A 17,031-nucleotide genomic window follows, 5' to 3' on the forward strand; every position below is an offset into this window, starting at 1 on the left:
CTATAAACAAACAGTAACATCCCTTGTCATTGAGGTAATGAGATTATCTCTTCTTGTACAAATAAAATTATATTACCAGTATCTAGTATCACGAGTATCAAAATCCGGTATGAGCCTTCAAACTAGCCACTGAGTCACTAGATGGCGTTTTGATATCAAGGTATGTTTGTTTGTTTGTTTGTTTGGTATGACATACAGACTTTAGCGAATCAATAAGAAAATGAAGATACTGGGCTCATAAGCAAGTGAAACTACAAGGTGCGAGCTCATGTCGCCTTACGCCTCCCACCAAATTCTCAGCCATTAGATTCACAGATCCCTGGCATGCTGGCGCCTGAAAGACCTCTTCTTTCTTTCTCTCTCTCTCTGTTCTAATTTTATTTTCATGTTTAACATTATTATTATTTTTTATTCTCTCTCTCTCAGTAAGTCGTATACATCACTAGATGGTCCGGCATGGCCAGGTGGTTAAGACACTCGACTCGTATTCTGAGTGTCGCGGGTTCGAATCCCCATCACACCAAACATGCTGGCTCTTTCAGCCGTGGTGACGATATAAAGTAACGATCAATCCCACTATTCGTTGGTGAAAGAGTAGCCCAAGAGTTGGTGATGACTAGCTGCCTTCCCTCTAGTTTTACACTACTAAATTAGGGACGGCTAGCGCAGATAGTCCTCAAGTAGCTTTGCGCGAAGTTCAAACCAAGCATTACTAGCCTCACTTCAGACTGCACCTTCCTGTTCAAACTTTTTTTTTCATTATATAACAGGACACAATGAAACTTGTTGCTTGTGTGACTTAACTTTGTCTCGTGGTTCTCAATGTCAATATAACCTCTGGGGAATGAGAAGTTGTTGTAGGGAATATGGAACATTGTCATGTGGTAAGGGGGGGATTTGGATAGCCAGGCTATTCAGTTTGTTAAAGTAATTAACGCAAATTTCTTTTAGAAATCACAAATAAAAAAATTGTTAAATTTTATCCGTATTTAACAGTGTAATTTTTTTATTACCTACGATTTTTACAATGTCTACTTGTAATTTCACGCAGCCTCCATGCTGTTATCTGATGTTGTTCTCATTTAAATAAATTTCCGATTGAATAGTAACTTATAGCATCAAATCGACTCCAGGCAATAGAAGAAATGGTAAAGACGATGACGTCATAGTTCGTTGAATTGTCGTAACCAGAGGGCGTGTTGCTATGGCACTTTGCCAGGCTATCATGACACTTTGCAGTCAGATATTGTGTTGCCCCCATGGCTCTTGATGGCGGAAGTTGTCTGATGCCACAGAAAATGTTGCTGAGACATCTCACGTGGTTCGAGTGCGTGCGTTGCTTGACGACGAAGTTTGATGAGCGCCCAGATAGGTCAATATCGCATTAACTTTATGATAACATTCAAAGTCTCTAAGTTAATAACTGAATCTAATTTGCATCAATTTGTTTTTGCGATTATTACAGATACAGTCTTCCCCTATAAGTAAATTATTAAATACTTTTCACATAAGCGGGCGGTGTTTTTATAGACAGATAGTGTTTCTAAGAGTAGTGTCTGTATCAGCATATAGTTCAATAAGATGTCTTCTCAAGATGGCTGGTATGGGTATTAAAACTTTAATGGAAATAAAATACAGAACAACATTTGTTTGTTTGCTCGAATTTCGCGCAAAGCTACATGAGGACTATCTGTGCTAGCCGTTCCTAATTTATCAATGTAAGACTAGAGGGAAGGCAGCTAGTCGTCACCACCCACCACCAATAGTGGAATTGACCGTAACAATATAATGCCCTCACTGCTGAAAGATCGAGCATGTTTGGTGCGACAGGGATTCGAACCCGCGACCCTAAGAGAACGAATCGAGTGCCTTAGCCACCTGGTCATACTGGGTCACAGAACAACGTTTCGATCTTCTTAGGTCATCTTCAGATTAACAAAGATAGAGTTTGAAACTGACCGTTGCCGAGCACGTGTCTTAGGGACGAGAGAAAAACGCATGAGGGATTGTAGGGGGCGTTGCAGTTAAATGTTAGGTTATTAATTAATACAAGTATAATGGTCTTCCTTTATATTTAATTCTGGATTGAGTTGCTATATAAGTAGGGCTTATTTGATTTTCTATTTGTTTATATTTGTTTCTCTTCTTAGTATCTGGATGTTTTCTATGGTTATGTTGTATTAATTTGACTTGCAGTGTTTAAAAACGTGTGAAGGTGTTTTTTGCGTTTTTGAATCCAGTTTCCATTTTTCTGCTTGTTTCTCCAATATTGGAGTCGTGGTAATTGTTGCATTGTATTTTATAAATTATGTTGGTGTTGTGTTTGTCAGTATAGTTTTTACATTGTATGGACTTTAGTTTTGTACCTGTATTTTTTTTAGTAAACTTGGTGTTTACTGGAATGTTGTGTTTTGTTATAACTTCTTTTCAAACGTTGGTTATTTTTCCACTAATGTCGGGAACATATGGTATACATCAGTATAAGGTTTTCTAGTTTGTTGTATCTTGTGATTTATTGTTGTTTGTATGTTGTTGGTCTGGGTGTGTGCGTATAATTGCTTTTAACTGTTTTTGGTGGAAATTTGTTGATGTTGATGAAGTGTTGTTTTATTTTGTTGATTTCATTGTTAATTTTATCAGGTTAACACAGTTTTATGACTGTGTTTATTTGGTTTCTTAATATGTTGAGCTTTTGTTTTGTTTCATGTGCTGAGTCCTAAAGAATGTATAATCCAGTATGGGTGATTTTTTGTGTGGATTTTTGTTTTGAATTGTGTATCAGTTCTAGTGGTCTTAAGATTAATAAATGCTATTTGATAATTGTTTTTCTGTTCACAGGTGAACGTAATGTTGCGATGTATCGTGTTAACGTTGTTGAAAAAACTAAGTGTGTGTTCTGTAGGTGTGAATCCAGCAATTATACCTGTACCAGTATAGTGGTGGGTGTAAGGCTGAATTGATCGCTTGAGATTCAGTCTGTGTCATAAAAATGTTGTCTAGAACTGATGACACGGGATTGAGCATACTTAGGTCATTTATTTGTAGGTAGGTATGGTCATTGAACATAAAGTTACTTTTAATGATAATGAATTCTATAAGAGTTGCTAATTGGTTGCTGAGGGTATGTATCAATGGATTGGGTTCTTAGAAATAAAATTCTAAAGCTATCTTGCAGGCTTCGGTGGTTGGGACTTCTGTGAAGAGGAAGTTAAGGCCTTAATGGCCAGTTAACTGGAAAGTTTGTTTCCAAAGAAGGAATCCAAGTGGCTGATAGAAGAAGCTATGAACGGCTGCTTCAGAGACATCTTCTAAGGAAGCTCAAAGAACGAATTGGATATCGTCAACTACAAGATAAGAAGGATTATCCTCAGTTGTTAGATACAAGATTGGAAACAACTTTGTGTGAAATATACAACCCTGTATTTGGTTATACAAGGCTTAATCTATTACACTATAGTCCTTTTGCAAGAGAAAGTTTACTAAAATTAGACTGTATTTCAGTGAATTTCAGAGAGTACTTTATAAAACATTTAGCCTTTATTTTAAAGGCTGGGAACAGATAGACACTGCTTTGAGGTATAAATACTCTTGGAGAGATTCAACGATTTATTATGTAACAGTTTTATTTACTTCAAGTTGTATATGCTTCATAAGAAATAGATATGTTTGTGTTATTGATGGTGTTATAATCTCTTGAGAAATACATTGACTTATGTCCCACTTTCATACAATTTTTATGCTATGAAAACATACCTTGCAAATTCTACCGTCTTATTTTAATGCGGTGTTCTGAATTTATCAGCTGCTCCGTGCCTTCTGATAATGTGTAGTTATGAAAGTCAAGTCGGTTTAATTCAGTCTGCCTCTGTTACTTTATCATTCTTTGCAGATAAAAACTGTTTTGTCCATGGGGGACAAGGCTGTATTGCTGCACGTTTTCCAAAAATGTAAACAGAAATTCTATGTCTAGTTTGCAATAATATATGTGGCCATTCTAAAGCGACAGTTTAGTTTTCAGCAAAGGAAATGCTCATACAAATTGAGCAAAGGCGAAATGCTCTGAAAGGTTGCTGTCAACGTCGCCTAACTTGTGTTTCATGTCAAGAACAATAGTTAATCTTTCTTCTTACCACGGGTATCGAAACCCAGTTTTTAACGGTGTGAGTCCGCAGACGTACCGCTGTGCTCCTGAGGGGCATGGCCTGTTCTCGTCAATCAAGCGTTACTACAAGTCGCATTTATGCAACATGAGTAAACATTTGTAGAAAACTAAGAGTGTAACATTCCAAGATGGTATAAAGATATAAATATACCAAATAATTTAAATTAATATTATTTGATTTTTCTCTCTTTTGATAAGACAGAAGTAGTCACTTGGCCACATGCAAATAAACGTTGTTATAAGCGTTTGGTATTCTTAGGTGAAACTGGTTTACTTCAAGAGTGGCAAGTGTCCTAAAACAGCCCAAGTTTCGGCCAAGAAACGTAACTCCAATTCTCTCAGTTCGACAGACTTTGTGAAAACGAAAAAAGTGATGACAGTGTGCAAATTTAAAAACCTTGTGCAACAAATGGACAGTTAATTAAAAAACAGGCTGTTACTATTTCCTTTCATTCATCAAATGTTTTACCAAATCCTAATCACATCTGCTAATATGACTGGCAGCTGCCATAAATTGTGTCTCGTGTCAATACTTGAGCGGATATGGAAAGCAAGGGTTATGACACCCCATCTGTTGGTAGTAATTTACATATGTGATCATCATAGGTGTTTTAATTAACAACCATATCAATTAAGAATTTGGTTTTGTTTGTTTGTAGTTAAGCACAAGTCTATATAATGGACTATCGGTGCTCTGCCCATGGTTTTGTTTCTTTGTAGTTAAGCACAAGGCTACATAATGGACTATCGGTGCTCTGCCCACCTTGAATACAGAAATCTTGTTCCAAGCACTGTAACACCACAGACGTACCAATGTGTCACTAGGGAGCTGGAATTTGGTATAAAAGCCGGATACCTACGCTCATCTTGTTTGCTTGTTATCTTCAAGGCTACATCCTCTTCTGACTTGTTATCAGAGCAGTTCACCAGAGTTTCATGAGCCACTTAAGAATTGAGCTGACATGTGCTTCTTGGCTGCTGTAACTCGTACAGTGATGGACAACTAGATAGAGCCTAAGATTGGGTCTTGTCCAGCTGGAACCAAAAGGTTTCGGTGCTGATGACGACAAGGTCTCCACTTTGGTACATCTATTTTATCTTTGTCTTATTATAGCACTTCTTCTGTCATATTGCAGACTTTTCTAGTTGTCGATGTGTAAACTTGTGCACATTTGTAAATGTATACCTTAACTGTTACCTATATTCGTATGGAAACTGTGAGATGTCTGTTCTATGTAGAAGTCCTATAGATTTATATCCAGTCGAATGGTACTCCATTAAAACGTAAGTTAAGTGTTCATCTGAATCGATTTGATCAGGGTTTTAAAACTTACGAGGTATAGGCTAGAGAGTTTGTTTCATTCTCTTACCCACTAAACCACCAGACTAGGGTTGGTAAGGCGAAGTTAACTCATCCACCAAACCAGACACTTTATACAATGCAAAAAGCATGGTTGTTACGCCTAGTCTCCTGATACATGTGGATTTCTAGACAAGACTGTTCAGTACTTCACCAGCACATGAACCGTTGTCTACACATATATATGACAATAGATAAGCTTGTGAATCATTTGAAGACCACAAGCATATTGAGCACATTTCATCAGTGTTTTCTTCTAAACCACATTGTGACAATGAGCTATTCTAGGGCAATCAGAAAGAGTATTTTCCATTTTGATAGCAACCTTTTAATATTACTCATGTCTTAACTTACATTATTTTAGTAAATCTTATATGCTATTCTTTTAGGAGTTTACCAGGTCTAGGTTGTTTTCTTTTCCTGATTAGTGTGCACTGTATAGTATTCACGTCAGTGGTGACACTTGATTAAAATGTAACCAGAAGAACCATAAATAAATATTTGTGTTACTCAAAGTCTAAAGCATCTCTTGCCTCAAAGCTCTAAAGATCATGAGCTGAAACACAGACAACAAAATCACTGCTCGGTGACTGAAGGAAACAATGAAGTTCTTTTTATTTTACGCTGTAACTGGTTGAAGAAAGTTTCCGTGCAACATTCATCTATATCAATTGTAGGGGCTTCAGCTTGATCCTTGGTAAGAAGAGCTCATTACTAAACCTGACGCCTTCATGGCACTTATTCACTAGTAGGATGTCCTATTGCTTGGTATGCCTTTTTCTTGTTATAATAACAGAAATGGTCTTATCTCACACTAATTCCAGGATCCAAACGTTCAACAACTGGTAAGCCACTCTGTCTGCGCTTTCGCATTGTGGACTCAGGCGATAATGTATTGTTGACTTGCACTATTGCAATAACATCACATAGCTTGTTTGTTTTGAATTTCGCGCAAAGCTACTCGAGGGCTATCTGTGCTAACCGTCCCTAATTTAGTAGTGTAAGACTAGAGGGAAGGCAGCTAGTCATCACCACCCACCGCCAACTCTTGGGCTACTCTTTTACCAACAAATAGTGGGATTGACCATCACACTATAACGCCTCCACGGCTGAAAGGGCAAGCATGTTTGGCGCAACGGGGGTGCGAACCCGCGATCCTCAGATTACGAGTCGCACGCCTTAACACGGTTGGCCATGCTGGGCCCAACATCACATAGTATGCTATTATACCAGTATATTACCGGTATATTACAGTAACCTCACATAGCATGCTATCATACCAGTGACACACGATATATATTACAGTAACGTCACATAGCATGCTATCATACCAGTGATACACGGTATATTTCATTAGTGAGGTTGTTACCTTATTAGTGGTTCCCATACCATTCTACAAAGATAATAAGTGCAAGCAGTTTTTCGTTTATTAAACAAGATTTGCAGTTAAGAGCAGTAAGCCTACCATTAATATACACAACTATAGTTCTATTAAGCCTACCATTAATATACACAACTACAGTTCTATTAAGCCTACCATTAATATACACAACTATGGTTCTATTAAGCCTACCATTAATATACACAACTATAGTTCTATTAAGCCTACCATTAATATACACAACTATAGTTCTATTAAGCCTACCATTAATATACACAACTATAGTTCTATTAAGCCTACCATTAATATACACAACTACAGTTCTATTAAGCCTACCATTAATATACACAACTATAGTTCTATTAAGCCTACCATTAATATACACAACTATAGTTCTATTAAGCCTACCATTAATATACACAACTATAGTTCTATTAAGCCTACCATTAATATACACAACTATAGTTCTATTAAGCCTACCATCAATATACACAACTATAGTTCTATTAAGCCTACCATCAATATACATAACTATGGTTCTATTAAGCCTACCATTAATATACACAACTATAGTTCTATTAAGCCTACCATTAATATACACAACTATAGTTCTATTAAGCCTACCATTAATATACACAACTATAGTTCTATTAAGCCTACCATTAATATACACAACTATAGTTCTATTAAGCCTACCATTAATATACACAACTACAGTTCTATTAAGCCTACCATTAATATACACAACTATAGTTCTATTAAGCCTACCATTAATATACACAACTACAGTTCTATTAAGCCTACCATTAATATACACAACTATAGTTCTATTAAGCCTACCATTAATATACACAACTACAGTTCTATTAAGCCTACCATTAATATACACAACTATAGTTCTATTAAGCCTACCATTAATATACACAACTATAGTTCTATTAAGCCTACCATCAATATACACAACTATGGTTCTATTAAGCCTACCATTAATATACACAACTATAGTTCTATTAAGCCTACCATTAATATACACAACTATAGTTCTATTAAGCCTACCATTAATATACACAACTATAGTTCTATTAAGCCTACCATTAATATACACAACTATAGTTCTATTAAGCCTACCATTAATATACACAACTACAGTTCTATTAAGCCTACCATTAATATACACAACTACAGTTCTATTAAGCCTACCATTAATATACACAACTATAGTTCTATTAAGCCTACCATTAATATACACAACTATAGTTCTATTAAGCCTACCATCAATATACACAACTATGGTTCTATTAAGCCTACCATTAATATACACAACTATGGTTCTATTAAGCCTTCCATTAATATACACAACTATAGTTCTATTAAGCCTACCATCAATATACACAACTATGGTTCTATTAAGCCTACCATTAATATACACAACTATGGTTCTATTAAGCCTACCATTAATATACACAACTATAGTTCTATTAAGCCTACCATTAATATACACAACTATAGTTCTATTAAGCCTACCATTAATATACACAACTATGGTTCTATTAAGCCTACCATTAATATACACAACTATAGTTCTATTAAGCTACCATTAATATACACAACTATAGTTCTATTAAGCCTACCATTAATATACACAACTATAGTTCTATTAAGCCTACCATTAATATATACAACTACAGTTCTATTAAGCCTACCATTAATATACACAACTACAGTTCTATTAAGCCTACCATTAATATACACAACTACAGTTCTATTAAGCCTACCATTAATATACACAACTATAGTTCTATTAAGCCTACCATTAATATACACAACTATGGTTCTATTAAGCCTACCATTAATATACACAATTATAGTTCTATTAAGCCTACCATTAATATATACAACTATGGTTCTAGTTTATCCTCCAGCCGTGAAAACATTACACCAATTCCACTATCACAGGATCCAGTGTTCTGTCGTAGGTATGTCAACACTAAGAATTCCATTAACACATGTTTAATCGATTTTAGTTTTCAGGTTACTGACTGATCACTACACATGTTTAATTAATTTTAATATTCAACTTACTGACTTATCACTACACATGTTTAATTAATTTTAATATTCAACTTACTGACTTATCATTACACATGTTTAATTAATTTTAATCTTCCATTACTGTCTTATCACTACACATGTTTAGCTGATTTTTATCTTCAAGTTACCAACATATCATTACGCAAATTTAACTGACTAATCATAACAAAGCTCACTGAAAACAGTTTCAACGATAGGCAACCAATATTATTTAAAGACAAACATGATAACTTACTTTATCAGTGAAAGAGATATGAGGTAGAACCTCATTTAAAAGCAACTTACTTGTTGCGAAATTTAACTGCTGTCACAATAAATTTATTTTTACTGGTTTGTATTAGAGAATAAATGTTTCGCAGATTCGTTGTACACACCTGTTAACAGTTCTAGCTCACGTGGATTATTTTAAACGCGCTGCAACTCAAATCCAAGCAATATGTGATGTATGTTCTTGCATGTTTTATTTTATGACTTACAATGCTACAAACCGGGTTTTGATACCGTGGTGGGCAGAACACAGAAAGCTCATTTTGTAGCTTTGTGCTTAATTCAAAACAACAACAAATTATTTACAGTTAGTAACATCTGCATGTCATAGGCAAGATGAAAACCCCCAAAGCTAATTGGGTTTGGCCTTAACAGGTTTTTAAATAGCATTCTTTGTATTAATAATTTATCAAACTATCTTTGATCTCGCCACCCGCTAGTACAGCGGTATGTCTTCGAATTTACAACGCAAAATCACGGGTTCGATTCCCCTCGGTGGGCTCAGCAGATAGCCCCATGTGGCTTTGCTATAAGAAAACACAACACGTCTTTGTTCGTAACACCCATGTGTTAGTTTCAAGTTTTGAAATAACATTTCCTTACTTCTCACACCTTCAAATAAATAACTTAGTGAGATATAAGCAGATGTTATTTCAAAACTTAAAATTAACACATGGGTATTTCGAGAACAAAGACAGTTTGATAAATTACACTGGGGAACACTTTTTCAGTAACTTTGAGTTGCATTGGATATTTTAACTGATTCTGAAGAAGTTTTAGGAGCTGATTTCAAATCTGAAATTAGTTTTTCTCTACAAGCTCTAGTTTGTATGCAATTTGAGGTTAATGAAATTGTACAAATGTGAACTTGCGTAAACCATGTATAAGCATTTTCACGTCCATATATATAGATAGCTTCTAATATTTTGATCATTCTTCTTTTGTTTCAGATCAAACATGGCTTCCAAAAATAAATATACTTGCAGAAACAAGCCTAATGCCTTCTGCTACATATGTGGATGCTACACACTCAATCGTCAGAGACGTAACATATCCTCGTTCGTCAAGCGTGCCTACAAGGCATATTTTGAAGTTCATCTTGGTGATCAAGACAAGCAATGGGCTCCTCATGTTGTGTGCCACAATTGTGAGGAAATGCTTCAAGACTGGACCAAAGGAAAATGCAATGGTCTGCCTTTTGGTGTTCCAATAATTTGGCGCGAACCCACCAACCATGTAACTGACTGTTATTTCTGCATGGTAAACACAACGGGTGTTGGGAAGAAAAACCGACATAAGATTACGTATCCAAACATTCCCTCAGCTATTCGGCCAGCTCCGCACTCTGAAGAAGTTCCTGTTCCGGTTTTCAAAGGCTTGCCTTCATTGGACGATAAAGACATTGGACATGATACAAGCAAACAAGACAGTTGTGACAGTGAATTGTCAGAAAAGTGTACACAATCGGAGAACTGTTCTTCAGATACTGAACCTTTCCCCGTCCCCAAGCCTCTTCCCCAGGCTGAACTGAATGATTTAGTGCAGGATTTAGGTCTTTCAAAGAAAGCAGCAGAGCTTTTGGCATCAAGATTACAAGGCAGAATTCTTGTTGATCACTCTGTTAAAGTATCATATTTCAGAAAGCGTGACCAGCTTTTTGTGACCTTCTTTTCAGAAGACAGACAGTTTGTTTACTGCCATGACATCCAAGGGCTTCTCAAAGAACTGGGTGTACCTTACTATAGTCCTGCTGAATGGAGACTCTTTTAGACAGTTCAAAACGCAGTCTAAAGTGTGTTCTTTACATAATGGGAATGTTTATGGAGCAGTACCTGTCGGTCACTCAGTGCATTTGCGGGAAGACTATGATGATATGAAAATGGTCATGGACTTATTAAAATATCATGAGTACAATTGGATCATTTGTGTAGACTTAAAGATGGTCAACTTTCTTCTTGGACAACAGAAAGGTTTCACCAAGTTTCCATGTTTCCTCTGTATGTGGGACAGCCGAGCACGAGACAGACATTGGGTCCAGAAGGACTGGCCTATTCGTGACACCCTTGAAGCAGGCATGCCAAATATCATACAAGACCCAATTGTAAGCAGAGATAAGAGATAAGATCATCTTTCCTCCTCTTCACATCAAATTAGGTTTGATGAAGCAATTTGTAAAGGCACTGGAAACCGAAGGTGAATGTTTCCAACACATCATCACAGCTTTACCAGGGTTATCATTTGAGAAGATCAAAGCAGGCGTGTTTGATGGCCCACAGATTCAAACCCTAATTCGTGATGATCAGTTTGTTGCTAAGATGACCGCTTTAGAAAAGGCAGCATGGTTATCCTTTGTGGCAGTCGTTCAGAACTACCTTGGAAACAATAAGGCGGAGAACTACAGTGAACTTGTGAACAGAATACTCCTCGCTTTTCGTGATCTCGGGTGCAACATGAGCATAAAGCTTCATTTTTTGAACAGTCAGCTTGATAAGTTCCCTGACAACCTGGGGGCTGTGAGTGACGAACAAGGAGAACAATTCCACCAAGACGTAAAGGTCATGGAAGAACGCTACCAAGGGCGCTGGGACAAAAGTATGATGGCTGACTACTGCTGGAGCATTAAACGAGATTGTACAGATGAAGTGTACAAATGCAAAAGTTACAAACGCAAATTCCTACCTGAATAAAATACACAAACAAATTGATAAGCTATTCCTATAATTTCCTATAATAACGAAAAATTAAAAAATAAATAAAAATGTCAAATTGCATAAAATCTGTAGCTTGCAGACAAAAACCGACTTCAGATTTGAAATCAACACACTCAAATTGACTATAGAAAGGTCTTTTTTTAAATGCAACAAAATGAGTGTTCCCCAGTGTTATTAATACAAAGAATGCTATTTAAAAACCTGTTAAGGCCAAACCCAATTAGCTTTGGGGTTTTCATCTTGCCTATGACATGCAGATGTTACTAACTGTAAATAATTTGTTGTTGTTTTGAATTAAGTACAAAGCTACACAATGGGCTATCTGTGTTCTGCCCACCACGGGTATCGAAACCCGATTTGTAGCGTTGTGAGTCCGCAGACATACCGATGAGCCACTGGGGAGCCTGTAAATAATAAAAGATACGGAGTCATTTATATATATATAATTATGTTCCAAGCTTTCCAACGTTTATATATATATATAATTATGTTCCAAACTTTCCAACGCGATTATTTTAGGGAAAGCAATTTAATAAAAATATACAGTAAAATAAGAGACTAATGATCATATATATATATATATACATATTATACAAGTTTATATCTTTTATCAATAGAACTTACCTCTTGTCTCAGCCTTGTTGAGGTTCGAATACTTCAGATCGCCTTTTTTAACCACATTCATTAATTTCATGTTACTTGCACGCGTGTTATTTGGAATCTTTCTTCAAAGTTGTGTGGCCTAATATGCTTGACACAGAGCAGTTTCTCAGAGTTTCTCTTCAATGAATCTATATTTATTTTAATTCAACGATGTACTTTATTACATCTTTTCTGGTGAAGGTTACATGAAGCTGATAAAGGTGACAACTGAGGGAGATGAACAAAAGTAAGACCTGTTAATTAACCCTAAATTTAGGGATATGAACATTTTACAAGGAAGATGTTTTTGAATATTTAAATGTTCAGTTTATTGTGACACATAATATAAAATGCATTAACATTTCAATATCGTGATTAGAATTCTTTATTTATTTACTTACAAATATTCTTTCTAAACAGACTTCCACACCGTACATAATAAAATGTTTTATTCAACCATGTACACATTATTACAAAAATAATATTTCAATAGTTATATACAAAAATAAAATGAAATAATTCTATTTGAAAATCGCAAAGACCTTTACAAAAAAAACAAACAAACAGCGGAGAATATCGTAGGCACGTGGGCAAGTTAGTAGTCAGTATCCTTTACTGACTTTCTTGCAGTCAGATTTCTAATTATATGATATGTATCTTAGACAATGAGCACGATTCGTTATTAAACTCTGTTTATGAGTTAAATATTAAATTCTACACGCGTTTAAAGTATATAAGTGACGGCTCAAAAAGGCCCAATCGTTTCAGAGCAGGTTTGTCATCACGGATGGGTTATATATCTTTTTGTATTTTATCATCTCTAAATGTGATGGCACTTATAAGAAAGTTGTCAAGGAGAAATGTGAAGCGAAATTCTCTCGATTGGCACTAAAAAGACATAGTTTTAAGTTTATGTGTCAGAACTTGTTCAGCGTGTCTGATACATAATGAAAGAGATATAGAATTTCGTTGTGTTACTTGTGGCACCAAAGTTGAAAGACACTATTTATGTTGTAAATGAACATTTAAGATTAACGTAGAACAATACTTGTTTCTGTAATTATACATATATTTCTTTTATCCAACATTGTTAATACCTACGTTCTGATCTACAAGAAAAAGTAAAGAAAACTCTGAATTGAAATGAGTTGCTGTACTAAGGAAGGAACTTTGTCGTCATAAAGAGATTTCACCGTTCTCTTAGCAGGATGTCTGGTTATCGAGTTCGATAAACAGTTACATGATGTCATATTTTCGTTTACAAACACGAGTACAGTTAGCAAGGGTTGACTAACAAGTAAATAACTCAGAAAGAAGTACATATAAATGTATGTAATTATACTCAACTTTTGAACTGAAGTTAATACATCGAAATATTTATCTTGTCGAGCGTACGTGTAACTATAAAAATATATTAGTACTGTCCGTTGCGTATACACAAAACTATTTTGTAGGAGGTGGATGTATCTCTTCACCAGAAGTTCGTATTGGGGCACATACAAATTTTTAATTTTGTGTGTTTTTTGTTGGAGAGGGCGCACCATGTTGATGGATTTTCACAAAATTTAGTATGAATGTTTATTGGGTTCATGGTTTGCAGTTTTTATAGGCGTTTTTTTTTACAATTACACATGCAGGATGCAACTTTTCATGTCCTAAGATAACATTTTCATTTACATAACTTCTGTCTAGAGGACGGATAGTTATTTTTGCTTTAAGTGTTGCGATTTGTTTGCTTGCTGTTAAGGACGAAGCTACACAACAAAGGACTATCTGTGCTCTGCCCACCACGGCTGTTTAAACCCGGTTTCCAGCAGTATAAGTCCGCAAACATATAACTGTGCCACTGGGAGTAGGTGTTGCTAGGTTTCTGTGGTATTTAAGTCATACTGTTAAAAAGAAGTTCCACAGAAATAGTATATTCTATCGATAATGTTAGTGGAAATAACTTGGTGTTTTTCATATACTAAAAAGCTAACGTTGATCTGTTCCACACATGAACGTTATTAGTATCGTATTTTGAGACTGGTTATTTATCTGCAATTCAACTGAGAACTATCTCTACAAAATCACTGCTAAAAGTTATCCAACTCCGTTTTGTCTGTCATAGTTTCGTTAATATTTATTCCGTTGCGTAAAAACAAAGTTAACTTCTTGTATGACGGAACCTCTGCAGGTTAACCACCTGGTGGTAAAAATATTTTGAAAAGAGAAAAAATGTTTATAAAAACGAATTTTGTTTTACATTTGGAACGCTTCACAAGTTAATTAAATATTGTCTCAATGTGATTTCTTGATCTAATATTTTTCTTTAAAATTTAATTTCATAGCGTTTTATCTTTCAGGTTTTGAATTGGGAAAGCTCCATGTTGTGAATTACCGGCTTTGGACAAATTAACGAAAACAACAACAACAACAACAACAAACTAATACTTCGGTGTTGTCATATACTGACTATTAAGTCTCTTACACCGTGTTTAAGAAAAGCTCGTAACTTTTTGATATACATGAATAAGATTTGTATATAATTTTAATTTTATTTATCGAAATAAATATTCTTTATATAGAAAAAAATCGTTTAAATCTTTCAAAAATTTTTATCAGAACATTTTGAACAATATTCGTGTTTGTTGTATTACTTCCAAAACAATAAAGTTTTAACTAAAAAGCTATGTCAAGATATGGTACAGTTTTTATCATGTTCCTTTTTGTCAGCAGTTTCTGTGGTATCATTTACATTTCTATGCTTTTGCTTGGCAACAGATAATGCATCACTGCTCACGTAGGAAATTCTAACCCCACCGTACGCCCGTCTTGGGGGTAGTTCGTAAGAAAACTCGTCAGAGCTGGAAGTAGAGCACGTGCTACAACTGTCTTCCCCCTCTTCGTTTTCCCTAGGAATTAAAACATTCTCAGTTACTCTGTCATTCTCAGAAGGAAAATCAGCCACGCGGTGTGGCAATTTGTTCTCAACAGGTGAAAGCGGTGGTTCAGGTTTCGGTTGTGAAGATAAACTTAAGTATTGCGAGTTTGTTGTGTAATGAGGTAAGTAGGGAGCACTCGCATTCACCAAACAACTGTCAGTATTGCCGTCAGCGTTTTGGAGAGTGGATGAAACTACGTGCGAAGTTGAACTCTCACCCATGACGTCATTGTTACTTGCAGGCTTGTAAAATTGTAAGTTCTTAAGCCTTGAGTGTGCACTGCTCGTAGTAACGTTATTTCTGTAATTTCTTAAGTCGTTTTCCAAAGGATGTTTTATGAGAATGGGGTTAAACCGAACGGACAGATTTTTTGAAGACACTCCGCTATTACAGCTGGAATTTGACCTGAAGATTGGGCGAGGCGTATGATCTGAAGGTGATCTAGAGAGCGGAGATCGTAACTGTGGATTACTGTCATTAGGGGTGAGGCTGGAAGACGGTTGTAAAAGTTTACATGAGTTTGAGGAGTTAAATGGTAACTGTTTAGAAGGAATTACAGGATCACTTGTTTTGTTGTCGTCGTATATGTGCCGTGTCTTTCGCAGTTGGCACTGGTTTTGTAAATATTGTATCTCTTGCAACAAGTCTACAGAGACTGTGGAATTTAACAATGAAGTATCATCTGACAAGAATGGTCCCTTCAGTGGTCCCCTAGTGCGGCTGACTGAACTAATTAAACCTTTGGCACGTTGACTGTCGAGACCAAAATCAGAGTAACATGAAGAATGCTGTACAGAACATTTATCCTCGCTTTTTATCTCAAGCTCCTTTTGTCCGCACAAATTTTCATGGCTTTTATATCGTGTCAGAGAGGAAGTTTTAGCAGGCACCAACTCGTATGATAATAACTCGTTTTCTGTAACATTTTGTTCCCTAGATGGCGCTGCTAAGCCTTTGAACAGATTTTGTTTCGTTCTGGGAATTTCCCCTGTAACGAAATAATATCTCATTAGATCAAAACCAAAGAGCATCAGAAAGGAACTGGTTGATATTAGTTTATAAGACTGGAATACAATTTTACACTTTTGGGAGTACATGATATGAATTTAATTAGGACGAAAAACTCTTCCTTGTAATAACTCATACTTATTTATCACAGAGCACTACAGTATATACAAACAAGTGATGATATAATTTTAACGAAAAGAAACTGACACCAAGATAAAGAAATAAAAAATACTGCACGATTCTGATTCTCATATTACGAAACTGTCATTTTTATCTCTGACGGTCTATCTGGTACAGCGGTGAGTCTACGGATTAAGAATTGTTTGTTTGTTTTGGAATTTCGCACAAAGCTACACGAGGGCTATCTGTGCTAGCCGTCCCTAATTTTGCACTGTAAGACTATGGGGGAAGGCAGCTAGTCATCACCACTCACTGCCAACTCTTGGGCTACTCTTTTACCAACGATTCATCGTTACTTTATAACG

General features: G+C 35.8%; 1 protein-coding gene and 1 long non-coding RNA gene across 7 annotated transcripts in view; one reads left to right on the plus strand and one right to left on the minus strand.

Annotated features, from left to right (window-relative positions):
• The first annotated feature begins 1,167 nt into the window (after positions 1 to 1,167).
• On the plus strand, positions 1,168 to 15,187 carry LOC143251064 (uncharacterized). The gene is made up of 2 exons (XR_013028478.1): positions 1,168 to 1,372; positions 14,960 to 15,187. It is a non-coding gene; the product is annotated as an uncharacterized LOC143251064 (long non-coding RNA).
• LOC143251063 (uncharacterized) overlaps positions 13,049 to 17,031 on the minus strand; it is a 93,901-nt gene continuing 89,918 nt past the window's right edge. For all 6 annotated transcript variants that reach the window (XM_076502412.1, XM_076502411.1, XM_076502414.1 and 3 more), the window contains one exon: positions 13,049 to 16,526. In XM_076502412.1, the coding sequence (XP_076358527.1) occupies positions 15,289 to 16,526 (1,238 nt within the window). In that variant the 3' untranslated portion in view covers positions 13,049 to 15,288. The remainder of the gene's footprint in view (positions 16,527 to 17,031) is intronic.

Source organism: Tachypleus tridentatus, chromosome 5 (genome assembly GCF_004210375.1).
Source record: "Tachypleus tridentatus isolate NWPU-2018 chromosome 5, ASM421037v1, whole genome shotgun sequence".
Lineage (NCBI taxonomy): Eukaryota > Metazoa > Arthropoda > Merostomata > Xiphosura > Limulidae > Tachypleus > Tachypleus tridentatus.